At 46.0% G+C, this 20269-nt stretch overlaps 1 protein-coding gene across 5 annotated transcripts in view; it reads right to left on the bottom strand.

Annotated features, from left to right (window-relative positions):
- PGS1 (phosphatidylglycerophosphate synthase 1) overlaps positions 1–19894 on the bottom strand; it is a 649148-nt gene extending 629254 nt beyond the window's left edge. For all 5 annotated transcript variants that reach the window (XR_013598742.1, XR_013598743.1, XM_078653897.1 and 2 more), the window contains exon 1: positions 19536–19894. Coding sequence is in view for 3 of the 5 variants with exons in the window: in XM_078653897.1 (XP_078510023.1) it covers positions 19536–19648 (113 nt within the window). In the remaining 2 variants the exon portion in view is untranslated. The remainder of the gene's footprint in view (positions 1–19535) is intronic.
- Positions 19895–20269: the final 375 nt, after the last annotated feature.

The following is a 20269-nucleotide window of genomic DNA, read 5'->3' as shown; positions in this document are numbered from 1 at the left end:
ATCGAAGAGAATCAACAATGATATTATTGTGACCAAGAACTGAAATAGTTTAAATTCTGGAAAATTGAGATTCCGAAAATATAAGATTGTGAATTAAATATTACAAACTCTGGGGACATGTCCAAGCCGGCAACCAAGATGGCTGCACGGCGTTGAGGCTCCACCAGCATTTCTCCCATCCATGCCGGGTTAACGCTAAACCAGGGACCGACCATCAGCCCAAGTCCCATCCTGGGGACTAGAAGGCAGGTTTGGAGCAAAGGGAACAGCGCATCAGTGAAGGCAACAAGTGGAGCCCAGCATGCCTCTGAGCAACAGGTGCAGTGGGTGAGTCTGAGGCCTGGACACTCCCCCAACAGCGAGGCTCTATCTGGGCAGTGATCGGATCCTGGGTCCTGCTGCACCGGGTGACTGCCTGAGATAGGACGGTGCTGCGTGGCAGCTGGAGGTGAGCGGGCCGTGTTGCCTGATTGGTAGCTAGGTCTGGCCACGGAGCAGACCGCCGCGTGGTGTAGGCGGCAGGTCAGAGACTTGATGGGAACGCGACCGGGGGCAGAGTCCTCCTATTCCTCTGCTGTGGTCTGGTTGTGGCCTGCGCTGGGGGGGCCGAACCGGCTGGCCCAACAAGATCCCGGCTCCCCCTTCATCCTCTCACCATCACCCCGACAGACCACCTCACTGCTCCAAATCCCCCTCATACGACATCACCCAACTGACCCTGCTCAAATGGATCCTGCTCACGACAGACCATGAATAGCATCCACTCCGCAGCACCATCAGACCCCTGTCCACACCACATCTTGCACAGAGCCGCCTCTGCCATCGCACCCAAACTACCTCAGACAATGAACTGCTCCTTCAAGACCGCCACCTTGTCCGACGACTGGAAGCACACCGTAGTCAAAACCCTCTGCGGACCCAACAGATCTCAAGAACTTCAGGCCCATCTTCCTGCTTCCCTTCACAGCCAAGGTCATCGAAAAGGCCATCAACACCCAGCTAGCAAACTTCATCGGAGCCAACAAAATCCTGGACATCTCCCAATCCGAATTCCAAAGCAATCACAGCACGAGACCGCCCTACTCGCCGCCGCCAACGACAACATCCGCTTCCTCCTTGACCAGGTTGAAACAGCAGCCCTCATCATCCTGGACCTCTCTGCGGCATTCAACACCGTCTCCCGCAGCACCTTAACCACCAGACTCCATGATGCTGGCCTCCGCTGCAAGGCCCTTGACTGGATATGCTCCTTCCTCACTGGCAGAACTCAGAGAGTTAGACTCTGTACCTACCTCTCAGAACCAACAGAGACCAACTGCGGAGTGTCCCAGGGTTCCTCCCTCAGCTTCACCCTCTTCAACGTCTATGTGGCCCCCGCGCAACCATCGTCAGGAACCACAAGCTCAACATTGTCTCTTATGCTTATTACCCACAGCTGATCCTCTCACTCACCAATCAGCACAACTTCTAAGAAGGGATGAAAGTCTTCACCACCTGGATGAAGAACTGCCTGAAACTCAATTCAGAAAAGACAGACGTCCTCATTCTTGGATTCCAATCCCCTCCGCATGGAACAACTTCACTCTCGGAAATCCCCCCATCCCGATGGACCACGCTAGAAACCACAGCATCATATTAGGCTCATTACTCACAATGAACCACCAGATGAACGCTGTGTCCTTGACCTGCTTCAACACCCTTTGCATGCTCCGAAAAAGACTTTCAGATGGATCCCAACCGAATCCAGAAAAAACGTCACACACACACACACTCATCAGCAGTAGACTGGACTACGGCAACATTCTCTACACTGATTCAACAAGAAACTCCTTTGCAAACTCCAGATTGTCCAGAACGCCGCAGCCAGACTGATCCTCGACATCTCCCATCGCAGTCACATTACCCAATACCTGTGAGATCCCCCCTGGCAACACCAAACCCGCATACCTGAACGGTCACCTCTCCTTCCACGCATCCAAAAGACACCTGCGATCAGCCCAGCTCTCTCTGGCCACCGTCCCTCGTATCTACAAGACTAGAACGGGAGGGAAGTCCTTTGCCTACCTCGCAGCCAAAACCTAGAACACCCTCCCAATCCACCCGTCTCCCACATTGCCCCAGTTCAGGAAGGACCGCAAGACCTGGCTCTTCGAGTGACCCCAGCACACTACTAGGTCACACCCTTTCTCCCCCCCAGCACCTTGAGACCCTCACAGGCGAGTAGTTGCGCTTTCTCAACCCGGACTGATTGATTAATTTCGGCCTCTCCCAACCTGGTGCCCCTCTGTGGGGTTGGGTGGCGGGGAGGATTCTGGACTGGTACGGACTGTTGGCGTCCCTTGTATTGGGGGGGCTACGGGCAGGGCAGTGTGTGTTAACCCCTCTGTAACTTACTGCCAACGCGGGACAAGCCCGGGCCCTTGGGGGCCATAGACGTCTATCCTTGCCGATATCGCCGCATGACCTCAGAATGGGCAGCATCGACCCCAAACAACGGAAGCTGCCATTTTAACTCAGAGTAGCGCGATGAATCATTCACACTTGCCGGGTCGACAGGAACGGCTGGCGCTGAGCCTGAACATACTCAGCCCATCACCATGGAGGCCCTCATGCCAGAGATGTGTGGGCTTCAGGGCCAAGAACGCTCGATTGACGCACTGGCGGGCAGGATGGACTAAGTAAACGAGTGCCTAGACTGCCACCAAACCAGGATGGAGGGTGTGGTGAAGCGGGTATCTACCCTGCCATGATGAACCGCCTAGAAAAGTTGGAGCAACAGGTCAGGACTGTAGGGTCAAAGAACGAGGACTTGTAGGCCAGTAACATTTATATGATTGGCATTGCGGAACCTACAGCCACGGGAAGGATGGACCAGTTCATCGGACACCTGCTAGCGGAACTGTTTGTCCTTGACGCCTTTTCATCAGCGTTCCTGGTGGAGCACGCGCAATGGTCCTTATGGCCTAGGCTCCCTTATGCCTCCCTCCCTCACCCCCCACCCCAGAGGCCCAGTTTAGTCCGCATGCTGAACAAGCGGGACAGAGACAGCACTGCGCTTGGCGCGTGAACGGCGCGCAATGCAATACCGGGGGGGGGGCCGGGGAAGGGTTCCAATTCCCTTAATCTCGATTTCACCCTGCTGGTTTAAGAGGCACGCCTAAGGTTGCAGGACTGAGAGCCTCTTTGCCTTCGTTATGGTATGTTGTACCCCGCCCGCCTCAGCGTAGATGTCCAGGGCTACGCGCACATGCCCGGCATTCCCAAAAAGGACCAGGCGTTTTGCAAATCATTTGCTAAGGAGCACTGCTCCTCCAGAGGATCTCTACCTGCGCCTTCCCCACCGGACATACATGCCATGAACAGCTCGGAACTGTTCCCAGCGGATTGATGCGACACCTGAGTGGCAGCTGTGCTGTACTGGGACAATGTACTCCTCTCTCCAGTGCGCTGGTGGTGTTTGGGGTCTACCTTACTATCAGTGGTTCTCTGCTCTCCCCGGGATGGTCCTACCCATGGGTGGGTGTGCAGTTGTGGCCCCCCACTGTGGTGGTGCAGTTGTCCAGGTGGGGGTGTCCACCTTTCGGAGTCCCTTACCAATCTCTGTGTATTACGTTGAATCCCTACTCCCAGAGACTGTAAAGATATGCTCACGGAAGTTGCTGGTGAACCGTTGCCACTCCGCCCATTGTGTGTATTACCATATTTACTTGTTTGTATCGATTATATTACTGGGTTGCCTTTGGGAATACCCAGCCTGGGTTGGGGGACGGGGTTGGAAATGGTTTTATTCATGTTTACACCACACTGCATAACTGACTACACCGATGCACTCCGCCAATGACAAACTAATATCATACGATGCCCCCAAATCATAGCCCAAATACCAGAGGCCTGGGGATCCCCTTTATGTCTTGGAATATCAGCAGCATCAATAACCCTCTAAAGGGCAAGCTAGTGCTGCAGTACCTAGTGTGGCATGGGATGAAAATAGCATTTTTGCAGGAGACTCACCTGCCTCCCAGCACTACCTTATCCTATGCCTCGTCCTGTGGTCCACATAGATATTTTCCAATTATAGTTCTTACTCTCTGGTGGGTGGGCATTTTGATTCATTGTTCACTCCCCTTTTCATGTTTATCCTATAAACTTGATGCAGAGGGTTGATACATGGCGGCGATTGGTCGCTTGGCAGGCCACTCTGTTCTGCTATTGAATGTGTATGCCCCTATTACCGACTCACAAGTTTTACCAACTCCCTGTCCCAGCTGTTCGGCAGGACGGACACAGATCATGGACCATCAGTTGAGACCTGAACCTGTGTCTCCACCCGGGACTGGACTCCACAGTCGGGCGCATGTGGCACAACCTCTGGCATCGAAGGTACTGCAAAACATCTGAGTTTTCTTTTGTTTCAAGGACGCGTGGCATCTCCAACACGCCCAGGTCACACCTTCTACTCTGCACCCCACTGTACGTGGTCTGGATTGGACTATTGGTTTCGGTCTGCCTCCCTACTTCCCTGGCTTGGAGCAGTTGAATGCAATCCCTGCACACATCGGACCATTCTCTGGTATGCATGAGCCTGAACGTTGCCCTCCCAGGTGGTGGAGCCTGAACATGTCAGTTCCACTGTTTTGCATTGCTTGACCCAGTTTTCAGTGAACAACTCTGTGCAGCCTTCACTGAATATTTCGAACTAAACACGGGCTCCGTCGCCACACAGGCGACTCTGTGGGAAGCCTTCAAGGCCTATATTCGAGGGGAGGTTGTGGCAAAACACAGTGGAATCTAGCGTGATATCTGCTGCTTGCTCGCCCGTGTAGAGGCAACCCTGCGGTGCATAGATGCCTCCGAGGCGACGGTCCCAAAGGAGCATCTACACCGTCGCTGCGCTCTCGTCCTGGACGAGGTCTGTGAAATTAAAGACCGCGAAGAGCACATCATGGTCCACCGATCCGACAAGGCAAGCGCCCCGGCCGCACACTGGTGAGACTGTTTCACCCACAGCAGGGTCTTATTATATTCCGGAGCTCCTCCTGGAGGATGGCACCAGGACATACCATAATGGTCTGATACTGGAGGAATTGCACCGCTTTTACACCGGGCTCTACTCGCCTCTTCCAGAGGTTCGAGAGACGGTGAGGCCTGGCTGGTTATGTTGCTGAGGTGACCGTGGTCTGGCTGTCTACCCCTCCAGCAGCAGTTTTTGAGCGAGCCCATTACAGTGAACGAAATCGTAGCTGCGATAGATGCCATGGACAGGTCCAAAGCCACCTGTTCCAATTGTTTCACTGGGCAGTTTTATGAGCCATACAAGCAACTGCTTGCCCCCATATTCTAGACCTCTATGCCGAATCCCTGGAGGCTGGAGCCCTACCCCCCTTCTAGGGGGCAATCATTGTCTTACTTACGAAACCCGGGAAGGAACCCCTATGCTGCAAGCCCTATAGGCCATTATCCCTGTTAAATTTTTATAAGATCCTAGCCAAAATCATTGAACTCAACTGGCCCTCCTAATGGAGACCATTATCTTCCCTCTTCAATCTGAGTTTGTCCCCCACCGTTCTACACCCATAAACATGCACATGCTGTTTTCAATCCTACACAGGATATCCCGGGAAGTGCCTTCGGCAGAGACTCCACTCGACGCCAAAAAGGCTTTTGACTCACTCAAGTGGCCCTTTCTATTCACACGCTGCATGAGCTTGGGCTCCCACTGGGGTTCACCTCTCGGATCAAACTCCTATATGTTCAAACTGTGGCCCGTATCTGTGCCAACGACTCTTTGTCCCCCGTTTATGCTTGGCGGTGGCACCAGACAGGGGTGTCCCATTTCCACACCCCTCTATCATTGCCATGGACCCCCTGGTGCGGCATTTGCAGGAAAGACACCTTTGGAGGAGGCTGCAGTTCACCACAAGTCCGTTGCTGCTTTCCGTTTATGCGGACGATATATTGCTCTTTCTTAGGCAGCTGTTGGAGAATCTTTGTCCCGAAGTACACGAAATCCAGTTCTCAGGCCTCTTAATCATTGGAGCAATTTGGAGCTTTTTCCCCTCATGGATGCCACGCACCAGTTTCCGTCTGACCTCCCGCTGCAGTGGTGCACCGATACGGTTAAATATATTGGCATCCACATACACCGAGAATGCGAGCAGGCTGTCCGTCTGAAATATGACCCGGCAATCAGTAGGCTAGCCACATTAATAGAGACCTGGATCAAATTGCCATTGTCCCTGGCTGGGCACATGGCTATTATTAAAATGGTTGTGCTACCCCGCTTTCTCTATTTATTTCTTTACATCCCCATCCCACTTGCCAATGCCTTTTTTGTTACGCTCAGGGGTTTGCTGCTCTGTCTGATCTGGGTGGGTCGTAGGCCACGGATAGAGGGGAGGGCGCTGACGCTCCAATATGACATGGACAGCTTTGACATGCCACATTTACAGCTAATCTACCTGGTGGCCCAGTACCAGTACTCGTACCACTGGTATAACACTGACGCCCATCTACCTTATACCCGAATCGCCCAAGACTTGACGGGAGGTGCCTCTTTAAATGTTGTTCTCTCAGTGGGTGTCCCACTGGACCCGAAGGATAAACAGCCACTGGCCACAACGTGCTGGGCGTGGCGCTGCCTGATGTGCTTGCTGGGAGTGTCTATATGTAGGAATGCAGGAAACAGGTTTAAATTGAGAAGCTTTATTCAGCAGCACAGCATCATAACATAGAGCTTCAAAGTCCAGATGTAACTGACTCAAAGATACAGAATGCATCATCAGGAAAGTTCTGTGGAGAACACAGAACTAGAATAATGAGAACATAGGTCTCATGCCATTAAAGGAGAAAGCACATAATACAGGGTGCAACACATCTCCCTCATAAAATAAAGAAAACATCAAAAGGCAACATATTGTACATAGTCTCGTAACAACATGAGTCTAGCAACATATTATACATAGTCTCGTAAAGACATGGGTCTGCTTTGAATCCGAACATCCTCCTTGATTCTAGAAGCGATAGAATCAGAAGAAGGCCCTGTAAACTGATCAAGTGCAGAACCAGGACAATTTTGAGAATGAGAATAAGCATTTTGAGAATGAGAATAAGCATTGGCTCCATGCTGGATGGGACACTTCGCAACCTTGCTTACATTCCAGACTTTTCCATCTTGTGTGATAACTGAGTAATAAAAACATTCTTAACTTGAATGGGCCTACCATACTTGCTCATGCCCTTGCTAATAAAAGCAGGTTTAAGAATTTTAACCCAATCTCCTACAGCCAAACTATGCTCTCTTGCCTTCCACTTCTTGTTATACCACACAGCAGACTTATTCTGTTTACAAGCAACCCTGTCCGCAATAACCTTGACATCCACGACATCTTTACCAAAACTCCCACACTTCTCTTTGAACCACCAAGGACAAATAACAGAGGCCGGATCCCTCTCTTTAAGAAGTTTGAAAGGACTAACTTCTGTAGTAGTGTGAGGAGTTATACGGTAATTCCAAAGTTTCTCTCTGAGCACATTCAACCAATTTCCCTTTTCCTTGATAGCATCAGTAACAAAGTTTTTTAACACTCGGTTGAATCGCTCAACCTGTCCATTTTCATGTGGTTCATAGAGAGAAGTTCTAACATGTCTGATATTACAAGATCGTAAAAATTATTGCATTTGTGACGAGACCAATTGCACTCCATTGTCTGACACCAAAACAGAAGGGCAACCTTCTCTAGAGAACACTTCCTTAAAGAACAAAATAATGACCTCAGAAGTGACTTTGGAAACAAATTTTACTTCTGGCCATTTTGAATGGTAATCAATGATCACAAGAGCAAAACGAGAAGATTCAGGCAAAATATGAAACGGACCAGAGATATCAAAGGCAATTTTATTCCATGGATATTCAGGCCACACCACTGGTTTAAGGGGTGGGACAAAAACCTTCATCATCTTGTCCTTATCACAACACTCACTGCACTCTCTAACTACACGATCTACAAACCTGTCCAAACCTGGCCACCAAAAGTTCAACCTAATAAGGCGTTTCATGGCAAAAATGCCAGGGTGGGTTTTATGCGCTAACTTGAGTATTAAATCCTGAACTCCAACTGGTGGAACACACTTATCACCTTTAAAGATTAAAAACCCTTCACAGAATAATTCGTCAGCAACATTAAAAAACGGCACCATATCCTCTCTGACATTGGCTTTGCTGGGCCAACCTTCTAAAAGGTATTTCCTTAAAGTAGTTAACTTATCCTCATTTTGACACTTGATCCAAAATTGTTCAGTTATATCCTGATATTGAGTAGCAACAAGACCCTGTAAACTGATCTATCCTCGTCGCCAAATTTTGTAGGAATGCAGGAAACAGGTTTAAATTGAGAAGCTTTATTCAGGAGCACAGCATCATAACCTAGAGCTTCAAAGTCCAGATGTAACTGACTCAAAGATACAGAATGCATCATCAGGAAAGTTCTGTGGAGAACACAGAACTAGAATAATGAGAACATAGGTCTCATGCCATTAAAGGAGAAAGCACATAATACAGGATGCAACACAATACTCCTCCGCTATACCCCTCACAAATAACCACTGCCTCTCCTCACCCTTGCCTGCTACGCACCCTCCACTGTAGGGGACCTCTTTCCAGACAAACAGGTTATCACCTTGGCGAGGACACTCGATTTGCTATGGCTACGCCCCTCAACCGGTTTATCCTACATCGCATCCAGAATACCCTCCATGTCCAAATACCTTCCTATCCTCTAGCTCTGGAAGACTTTCCCCATCTTTCTTTTCTCATCAGCGAAGATAGCGGTGTGCATTTGACCTCGAGGTTCTCCCAAATATGCCTGGACCTGGGGCCTGTGCCAGACACTGGGCTGCAGGGAGCCGGGTCTACAGACCTGCAGCACCCACTACCGGGCGACATTTGGTACTATTGCTGCCTCCAAACTAAACTGGTCTCTCTTAAACCGAAACACAAATTGCTACATTTTAAGTTACTCAGGCAGGCCTAGAGGACTCCCAAGCTTATGGCCAGGGTGGACCGAACCCGCTCCTCCGCATGCTCCAAGTACAGTGTTGCTGAGGCAGATTTTTTCCATTTAGTGTGGCCGTGCCCACACGTTCACGCCTACTGGCAGCAAAGTTTTGTCCAGCTCTCCCGGATGCTGGAGATGGTGCTGGATCTTGCGCTGCTGGGATATGTGCGCAACATCCTGGCGTTTTTCCACACTGGCATTGCTGCTTGCAAAATGTGAGCTTGTGCTTAACTGAGGAAGTGCCTGCTGCCCCATGGGGGCGCACTGGCTTAAGAGCTTCATGTTCTGTGACACGACAAGCGATCAGTGTGCGCTGATGCAACCCCCATGTTCCGCCCAAAGAGTATATGGCAGCCTCTTCGCACATACCTGACCCACCTAGGTGCGCCTCCACCCTCGATCCAAAAAAAGATGTGCCCCCGCCCACTCTATCTCCCCCCCCCCCACCCTCCCAGATTGTTGTACATCATTACTGTTTTTCTGGCCTCTCTGGTACAACTCCACACACTTTTTCCCTACATAGTAACATCTCTTTGGGCAGATCAATGGTTATTGTTCCTCATCTCCATGCACAAGTCCAGGTGTCATTTTTCGTTTTCAGAGTCCTACGGCAGAATATTACTATGCATTATTTATGATGTAGTAATCAGTAGCATATCATGACATGAAATGTGGCATTGACTGTATTTGAAAATGCTAAAGAGTTTAACATACACAATATATATATATATATATATATATATATATATATATATATATATATATATATATACACACACACACACACACACACACACACACACACTATTATATATATGGTTTTATGACAGATTTTTTTTTGAAGGGTCTTAACTGCCCACTAATTACCATGATATCATTTATTGTTGTAGGGCTCATTTTCTGACAATTTTATACTGATGCTTTTAGAATACTGACATTGTAATAATATTTCGACTTATTTAATCATTTATTTAAGTTGCCATGATGGTTAAATGTTTATGATTGCATGAATATTTATTGCGTCTTTTGCACATGTGTATTGGACTCCCACAGGAGGGGATCAATTATGTACAGGCTCTATAGGATCAGGTTCACTACCCTAACATGCAGTGTAACTTCTATGTCTATGATGCACTTTCCACGTGTGATTACTGCACTGTCACTTTAAAAATGAAAAAATGCTTCCGAAACGTGTCATGTGATCAAGACCTCGGAGGAGGCTGAAACGCGTAATGGCAATGGTGCTGGCATTTTCTGAATAAACCCGTTTTCTGCACCATACCTGGATCTCCCTTCTCGTCTTTGGATGCTGGTGGCGTGAAGTGATACGGACACACACAACTCTGTAGAAGGGGAAGTGCCCCAGAGTGTGTGAACTAGTCCAATTCTGTTCTACACATCACTTATCTCCAAGAAAGTACTGCATTTATCCGTAGGCCTATTTTTTTTTTCTGGCAGGTGTGCACGAGCAGCCCTGCCAAGTATCACGCTTCAGGCGTGATTCTAACGCATTTCAGTGTGGTGGTCCGCATCACCGCACTGAAATGAGAAGTCACGCATTTTAGGGCTTGTAGTTCCCAGCTGTAAGCGCTGCAGTCGAGCCTTGGCCTGTTTAATTACTAATAGCAGCCGGTGAAGCTCGCGCAGCTCGACACACTTAAGAGGCTGGATTGTTGAAATAATCACTGCGCATTCGCACTTTCTTGAGGTCACAGCTGCTGCAGCCAATCATGGGTAGTGATACCGGGCGGGAGTTGATTCTGCACTAACTGAGCCTGCTCGCTGTAAAATAAGGACTTCTGTGGTTTTGGAATTAAGCAGTCCGACCCCCGAGGACATGGCGGAGGCCACTGTGGTCTTGACGGCGCCCAAGCAAACCGGCCCAGGACGGTGACCCATGACTGCTGAGCTCTCAGCTGACACTGAGCAGGCCCAACCGAGTTCGGGCTGTCAGGCATGATCAAGCGGAGGCCCGGGCGACCGACTTGGAATGCAGCTGCTCTCTCTGCAATCACTGCATAAAGTAAGTGTGGGTGGAAGGCAAGTCCTGGACCCATAACTTAATTCAGTGAAGTAACGTTAATTTAAAGTTCCAGATGTTGCGGTTCCCGTAATTTAGAGACTCTGCCTGCCTGTCTATTTAGTGATAAGAAATAATATTTACTAAATGTCCTGGATAGTGGCGGGGTAATCTTTGCTACTCTAAACATGCCTGGTACCGTTGAAGCGAACACTTTCTATGTAAAAAAGCACATATTCTGACAGTACTGGCTTCAACCTTTCAGCTCCTGCTTCCGATACAACTTTGAATTTCCTAGTCTCGGCTTTCTCCTGACCTCAGGACACTCTGTACCTCTTTTCCCGTTGGTTGGCCTCTGGAATATTCCCTCGGCTAGCCTTTAGAGCCATATCTAAATTTCCATTTATGCATGCGACTTTTACTCCCGAGTGTTTACACGGCTCGAATTCTAGACGGTAACTGTGGATGGCAGCTCTTTGTTAATGGAACATGAATACAATCCATTCGGAGCAAATATTTTAATGATGTCTACAAGTAGTGTGCACCATGTTTGTAAGTATTTAAGTTTAACAAGCACCTGCTGTCGCCTTCCTTTCCTCCTGAAATGTTCATACAACAGTAAATATATCACAAAAACTGATTAATGTTCTTCCTGGAGCGCGATCATTTTTTCTAGTGAAAGTTTTCACTGATTATAAAGTAGCACAGCATGTTAATATACCTGCTGCAAAATACGCGATCCATGCAGATCAGGGAGTGCATATAATGAAAATAGGTCAGTGCTTTAGTTAGAGAGGTCATTTTTTTACTCGGAGTGTATAAGTTAAAATCCCAGTTTAGAACATGGAGCTAATAACTGACATAAAAGAGCTGGAGGCAAACTGGAAGGTAGAGATCAGGTCCCTATGAACACACCCCCCCCCCAGTCTTTCATTATTATGTTGCAAAAAGGGGTCATTTCAATACAAAACGAAGTTATTATTAAAGAGAACCCCCAACCACGGTGTAACGCTTTGAATTCTGAGTTTGTTGCTTCTCCAGACCAAGTACTCATAAATTATACTGTCTCTCAGTATGGATGACCTGTCACTCCTACACTTTGTAGTTCTCTGTCTTAAGTAACATTCCTTTACACTGATTTACACATTTTGAATGAGTGTATGTGTGTAATGTGTGTGTGATGTAAAGTGCTCTGACACCCTACACCCGTATGAGTGGCGCTATAAACCTAGTTAAATGCATCTGAGCGAGAGTGGTTATAGAGAATGGAGGAGACTGTGAAAGGGGTGGTAGTGAGGGAATTTGCAGCGAAGGTGGTCATTGGGGGTCCAGCAAACAAACAAGCCGGCCCTGGATATAATAATATACGTACAGCTGACAACAAGGCAAGTGCTCTTCTGCAATGGCCAAAGTCATACAACTAGGTGACTCCACTGTTGATTGAGCATTCGTCCAGTATTAACAGGCCTGAGATGAGCCTGGCTGACTGTACCTTATGTGTGCCTCAGTCTCACTGTCCTGAGGCTTCCCCGACCGATCAGGATACAAGGGCACTAGGTTGTGCCCTTCATTTTCTGGTGCTTTGCAGATATGTTTTAAGATTGTTTTAGGAGTTTCTAGTTGCTCAAATGGGTGTCATTTCTGATAATTGTATGTTTCCTTCGTATTCATTGCTTGATTTTGCTTGCGAGAAAGTGTCACTCATAATTGTTTAAATGTCACTCATAATTACACTGAAATTATGAAAACGTCACACACAGCAATCTGAAACCTTGGCAGCTATGCACGAGCCTGGTCTCTGAAAACAGTCATGATTCAGTGACGGGCACTGTGCGAAGCTCACACTGGCTTCAGCCTCAACTCAAGGGCTCTCAATCATGCACTGTTATAAACACCAATCGACACTCTGAATTCACACAGACACTTTGATGCAACTCAAATTAGAGATTAAATATATAGAGGGCTCCCAATCCCTACTCACCCGCTTTAAAGTCGCAATCTAATTAGAAAACTGAGTTTTTGTACGGCGTGCGTTTGCATCTGTTTTGGGTAGGAATCTCGTTCCCAGTAGGTTCTGAATTGTTGATTAACATGCAACCACCAAAAAAGACAATAGCTGTAACAATCACAAATAGAACTGAGAATTCAAAACTTCCATTAACAAATGCTCCATGAATAAACTATTATTAATTTATTCACGGTACAGTAGACTATTTGACTTCCGGAAACTTACAGTCCTTTCATTTTTCAGCCAATATGTTTTTCATTCAATACTTGGCGCTCAGGCCTGGAGATTTTCAAGGCTTGGATATAAACGGTAATCCCCATTATGAAAGTCTCAATTTTTGTGTGGGTCTTAGTACATAATACAGTCTTAAGAGTTCTGATGGTTCCCTTAATTTGGAACTGATGGCATTTAGAACCGTCTTGGCACATATACTATCTTCCTTATACATGTGTACACTTTCTATTTAGTTATGTGACTATATATTACTTTACTTCTACTGTAGAAGAAAAAAATACATGACTCTCGCCAATGCACTACTCTGTCTTGTCCTAAACCTCTCTCAATAAATCCTCTGCCTCCACTCTCTGACTCATCCCAAACTTCATTCTAGTACTATGATTACAAAATAAACTTTGAGACTCTTTCTCCCCCCCCCCCCCCCCCCCCCATCATCCCTCCTTGGCTCACCCGAAACCTCACGTTATCTCCCAAGCAACCTTTTCCAACCAAACTCTTCCCTCATGTATCCCTTCTTTGCCTCATTACAAACTTTGTTTTGCTACTATGATTTCCCTAATCTCTTTCTAGAGACTCTTCCCTCCTCCATCTCTCGTTTTACTCATTCCAAGCTTCAACTTACTCCTGTGATCTCCCAAATAACACTTTCTAGACTCTTCCCTCCATTATCCTATTCAATCCAACTAACAGACTTGCATGTCCAAACCTCAAATTAACACATATTTCCCTATACCAATCCACCCACTAATCCTTTTTGGGTACCGGACCAGCGTGCTACTCGCTGAAAAGCGCTCTGACACCTCGTCAGGGGCAGTAAGCGCTATATAAATTCAATTACAATATAGTTTCAGTAGTCTCTCTCGGCATGTGATCGATGTGTGTATTGGTATGAGCTTTTTTTACATGGTTTGCAGGCAGGTTTAGGACGAGACCTCTGAAGGAAGCTATGTACGCAGCCTCCTTCAACAAGCCAGGGATACTAGGAATGAGGCAGAAAAAACATCATCCAGTCCACTGGACATGACAATTCAAATGGTGTAGGCCTGAAAGTAAGTTTGGGAATCCGGAAATGAAAGAGAAACATATGACTGCCCACAGACAGCCAGGGAGACCCCTTCTGCAGTTTGAAGTTAGCAGCAGGATGCTAAAGCTCACGGTTTATCATTCGTTATCCTTCATAGCAAACGATTGTGGCAGTACCCATCAGGTTCTAAAGAATGCTTTGACATACTATAAACATTGCCCTTGAGCAAATAAATCTGCAATATTCTCTCAAAGAAGAGCCATAACTAAATGTGTCTGCCAACTTAATTTTACATCATTGAGAGATGAAACTATACACAAATAAAATCCTTCCCAAACTATAAACCAATTACAAACTAGTACTAGTATGGGGTATGCCATACATGCAAACTGTATACAGATCCAAGTAGGTTAACTGTCAAACTCCATCAGTTTTACAGTCTCCTTGTTACACAGGTGATATTTGGATAGAATGAACATAATACGTTCCTTCTTTCATGTGCTCTTTTTATGGTCTGGCTTGACCGCGCAGTTGTTGCCAGACAATTATGCAAGAAAGAATCACCAGGAGAGGGCTTTGGCTCCGGTCACTTTGCGCTTCAGGAGTACATGTTTTGATTGGGCAAAAGTTGAGTGCTTCCACAATAAAGCGCTTGCTCTCCACATAGCTGAGATCATTTTGTTCATTTATCCCCTGCCTGAAGTTCCACTTTCAGGGGCACAAACAAGAGTGTAATGCAATAACTTATGGTGTTTTTCTCCAGCACGAGCAAAGATGGCAAAAAGGATCAGTCATTAACCGACATGGGTTTTTTGGTCTGACAACTGACCTTTTAACCTAAGCCTATATTATTATTCTACAGTTCTTTGCTTCCACACAAATACCTATCCATTCCCATGCTATCTACTTGTAATCCATCACATTACAACATTATTTTAAAGCCAGGCCTTTTGACATTATCCCATGCTGATTTGTCTTATTGCTAGCTAACATATTGTTCATCTAATATTTTCGAAGCAACACTAAACTAAATAAACCACCAATAGGCATGTTAAATGAATTAGCCCATCCGATACCAGTAAGACTGAATGATTTCTCTAGAATCACACCTTTCGGTAAAATGGCTCTGCCAGGATTCAAACCAATGCTCCTGGTGTTGAGCTGTGCAGCAAAGCCAATGAACTCCATCACTGCTTCTCATTCTTCTTCCATGCATTGCAAGATAAAATCGAATTATAAAGTATTTATCTAGTGTGTACGGTAAATGGGAGATGGCTAGTTGAGCCGTGTGGAATTATTCCGAGATCCATTGCCTTTCCTTCGACAGTGTTTTTTTTCGTTTAACAAAAATACACCATATCAGTTCTTGTCAAAGTCATATCCCTGACTTGGGCGTGTACATTACTCTACTAATCAGTTGTACCTTCTCTGGATGGGGTTTGCTCTAAATTGGCCTGGCTATCTGTTGATACCCAGTCTTCACAGTTATGGTCTGACCACTTTTTGTTCCCCTCACACTTAGAATCCCTCAGAAGATCCAGCCTCATAAGTCAGCCCCCGAACCCCAAGGAGGGCATTATTGGGCACAATTAGCTGGCAATCCCAAACTAGTAATGTGTGCCCAGGCTAATACCCCTGAACTGACGGGGAATACAGAATCTGATTCTCACCTGTTTCACTCTTGGATAACCAAGATATGTAACGCACTTTCTCCTCCTGAGAAACCAAGCAAGTAAAGAAAACCAAAAACTCAGAAGGCTCCCTGGTACATGCCTATGTTGGCACAAGCACATTTGCTATGTAAATAACATGAGAGGCAATGGAGAAAAATGTATAAGAACGAACAAAAAATAGTGTTCAAAAAGTAGTAGAAAGCTCTATCATCAGCAGATCAAATTGGCGAAAAAAAATATTTTACTAATAAAATACAGGAAGTTAATCAGGATCAAAAAGCTATCTTTTCAGTAGTGAAGTCTCTCACTAACCCTAAAGGGCAACTGAGAGAGCTTCCTGTCTCGCAAAAATTGTGTGATGACATCTCAGCATTTTTCGAGGAAAAAATTCAAAAAATTAAAAGAGAATTCCTAGTCACTCCGGTCACGGATCAAGATTCTATCCCAGACCGAGTTCTAGGGGACACGGCCAGCTCTATTTGAATTTTTGAACCTATTTCGCTAGAGCAGACTCGGGAGGCCATAGAACGATGCAAAACTGGGTCACCGCTGGATGCTTGCCCCCGATGATTCTTCAGAAATTTATAGATACAGTCAATCCCATTGTAACTCTCATAGTTAACTATTCCTTAAATACAGGTGTTGTTCCAGAAGCTTTCTTTAGTCAAACCGTTAAAAAAGAAACAAAGTATTGACCATTCGGTGTTGTCAAACCTCCGGCCTATTTCTCTGCTCCCCTTTTTAGGTAAAATAACAGAGAGGTTTGTCCAGAAGGTTTTAACTAAATTCATTGAAGGTTATAACATCCTTCACCCGCAACAGTCGGGATTTCGCCCAAAGCACTCTACAGAATAAGCTCTCTTAGAGATAATGGACACCCTAAAATGATTGCCGACAAAGGTAGGAAAGCGGTTTTGATCCTTCTAGACTGGTCAGCTGCGTTTGATACAATTTCACATAACATCTTGTTGAAGGGTCTCGAACGCAGCTGCATTTCAGGCATGGTGCTGGAATGGATCAAATCTTTCCTTACTAACCGCAGACAAGCGGTTACGTTGGGGACGTTCCTTTCAGCAGAGAGTAACATAATAGGTATCCCTCAGGGCTCTTCATTTAGCCCATTGTTGTTTAATATTTATATGACCCCGCTTATCTCCCCGATTGGATCATTTGGGATAGAAGTTGCATCATATGCAGACGACACCCAAATGATCCTTTCAGTAGACAACACCACCTCAGATGCTGAATCTAATTTTAAAAGTTGCCTAGCAGCGGTTCTCCAGTGGATGAGGAACAACCACCTTAAATGTAACACAGACAAAACAGAAATCCTCCCGGTAGGGAAGGATGTTCTGTTTCAGCCTGGTAAGTGGTGGCCTGTGGGGTCCAACCCCAGCCAGATTTGGTCAAGGTGGTAAAGAATTTGGGAGTACAATTTGATGCAACACTCTCCTTTCTCCCTCATGCCACAGCTGTAGCAGGGCCATGTTTCAGCATCATTAAATTGCAGGCGTTTTTTTTTTAATTTCTCTCACTAGTAGCAAGGAAATCAGTGGCAGTGGCCCGATTCTCTCACGTTTAGACTATTGTAATAGCCTGCTCGCGGGAGCTAACAAAACTATTTTTAAGAAACTACAGGTGGTACAACATGAGGCGGCACTATTGTCGCTCAAACTCCCACAAAGATCTTCAGCATCTGAAGCATTAAAAAGCCTTCACTGGCTTTTGGTGCACAAGACAAGAGAGTCCTTTTCAAGATTCTCCTGATCACCTATAGAGCCAGGCTTAATCTAGGACCCAAGTATCTTGCAGCACGATTTGCGCCTTGTATCACAACCAGATCTCTCAGGTCATCATCAGCGAATCTGATTAAACCCCCCACTTTTAGATACAAACTGAAAGGGGGAAAAACAGGGCATTCCTTGGGACTAAAGCCTGGAATTTACTTCCACCATATTTAAGGCTATTTAACTCAGAAATTCAATTTAGGAAGGTCCTGAAGACCTGGGTTTTCACTGCCCGAGACGAACTATGTCTCTCCCTCATATAGGGCCATATGTATCAACATACCCTTTTGCGATTCCTAAATAGCGATTTTTAAGGAATCGCTATTTAGAAATCGCAAAATGGTATGTATGAAGAAATTCGCTATTATTTAGCGATTCCTTAAAATTCCTTAATTGCGATTAGCAAATTGCTAATCGCAATTAAGGAATAATTTCCCATTAATTTCTATGGGCCAGGAGGCCCATAGGAATGAATGGGAAATTATTCTCAATTTGCGATTCGCAATTTGCTAATCGCAAATTGAGAATAATTTCAAGGGTGCAGGGGTGTCTCAAGAATACCCTGCTGTACCCCTGAAAATGACATGTGTGCGCATATGGCGCACATAGCGTCACATGGCACCATTGGATTTTCAAAAAAATGCTTTTTTAAAAGAATTTGCAACTTACCACCAACTAGAAGTTGGTGGTAATTTGCGATTCCTTAAGGGCAGTTTGGAATTTCTTTTTTCCTGGATACATTTCATTTAAGGAATCGCAAAATTTGCAATTCCTTAAATGCAATCGCAAAATAAGGAATGGCAAATTTCGCGATTCCTTATTTTGCACCCAAATTATTTGATACATACCATTTTGAGATAATGGGTTCGCAAACGTTTGCGAACCCATTTGGCCTAGATACATATGGCCCCTAGTATCTTTATGGCTCACTCGCACTTCCCTCCAAGATAGCGCCAGGATACTCCTCACGGAGTGATAGTCGCACTCTACAAGTATCGAATTAAAACGCTAATATTCACTAAGGGAGTTGCCAAGTGTGCATACAGGAATCGCTCACTCTGTGAGACAGCAACCGACAGTATCCACGAATTGTCTGCTGACAATATGGTAACTTTGTAGCAGAAGGACCTGGGGTGAGTGTCAGGCCATTCTAGCGTCCAGCCCATTCCCATCAGTTGCTTTTTCCACTGAAACTCCGTCCAAGTGTATCCCCAGACACTGGCGTTTCATTTTCAAGTTACGTCTAGAACTGCCTGTGCAATCAACCTCCTTCTTGGTGGTTCGTCCACGCTTCAGAAACATGATACCACCCCTCCGCTTAAACTACGCCACTATGGTGACTCAAGCCTTATGTTACACACCTCCTTTTCCTTCAACATTTCTAAGAACGCATTTTGATAAACCATCAACCCACTAATGTACAGTTATTTAAGCCTTAATATTCCAACTAAAGAAAAAGAACCAACGATCGAAAAAGTTCACCATGGTAACAACTAGTGCTTAACAACGGAGAGCGCAACTATCACGCCTATTGTTGTCTTAAAAAGTTTACAGGTATAGTAGTCTCTCCAACTATTATGAAATTGGGAATGCAAATGCCTATTTACTTGACAGCTCTGTGAATTATCTGGCATCTCGACATTGGTGGAATGCCTAGCAGCCTCTGACTAGGACCCTACGATCTTATTAGTTTCTCTCCACCGCTGGTCCTCTCATCCTACACGCACGCTCACCTTCGACCCCTCTCTCTGCTCCGGCTAAAACGTTCTGCTAGACGTCCAAGCAAAGCAGGAAGCCCGAGCCCAGGTAGCCAACGCCGCCGTCTAAGGAGGCCGGGGGCCGCCATGATAGTACAGGAACCACGTGAGCGTCACAAGGTCAGCGGTTCGCAGAGCCATTCGCTGCCCTGTTGGAATAGTCTTAACCGAATCCAGATTTTGCAGTCTGAGTGGGGTCAGGCTTAAGAAGTCACCCTTAATATAAAGCCTTGTTTGAGAGGGAGCAAAACTCAGATGACTCCCAATTTTGAAGACAGAAGCTACACACCCACGGCAGTGAAAGACTCGCGAAGAGTGCCCCCTCTAAGATGGCCGCTGCGTGAAACGTCGGAGAAGCTATACATACAGCAGACGGACGAATACTTAACCCTTGCGCAGCTGATAAGGTACTACATAGAAATTGCCCAAAACGTTGAAAACAAACGAAATTGGTGTATTATCTTTGCATAGCCTTGGTTGACAATATGTTGTCGGCATATATACCTACCAAGTTTATAGACTGCTTAATGTGTGGCATTTCCATTGTTTTCATGTGTTTATATTTGACAGTCAAATACCTTATGAATTACACTTTGAGTGATACTTTACCATAAGTAAAGCCGTTATGCCCACGCAGTATTATACATTTCAGAACGGAATGAGTGACACCTAAAACAAGTATTTACCTTTGTTTCATACATATCAATAGA

The sequence above is a fragment of the Lissotriton helveticus genome, chromosome 7 (genome assembly GCF_964261635.1).
Source record: "Lissotriton helveticus chromosome 7, aLisHel1.1, whole genome shotgun sequence".
NCBI lineage: Eukaryota > Metazoa > Chordata > Amphibia > Caudata > Salamandridae > Lissotriton > Lissotriton helveticus.
This window is presented reverse-complemented; position numbering and strand designations above follow the sequence as displayed.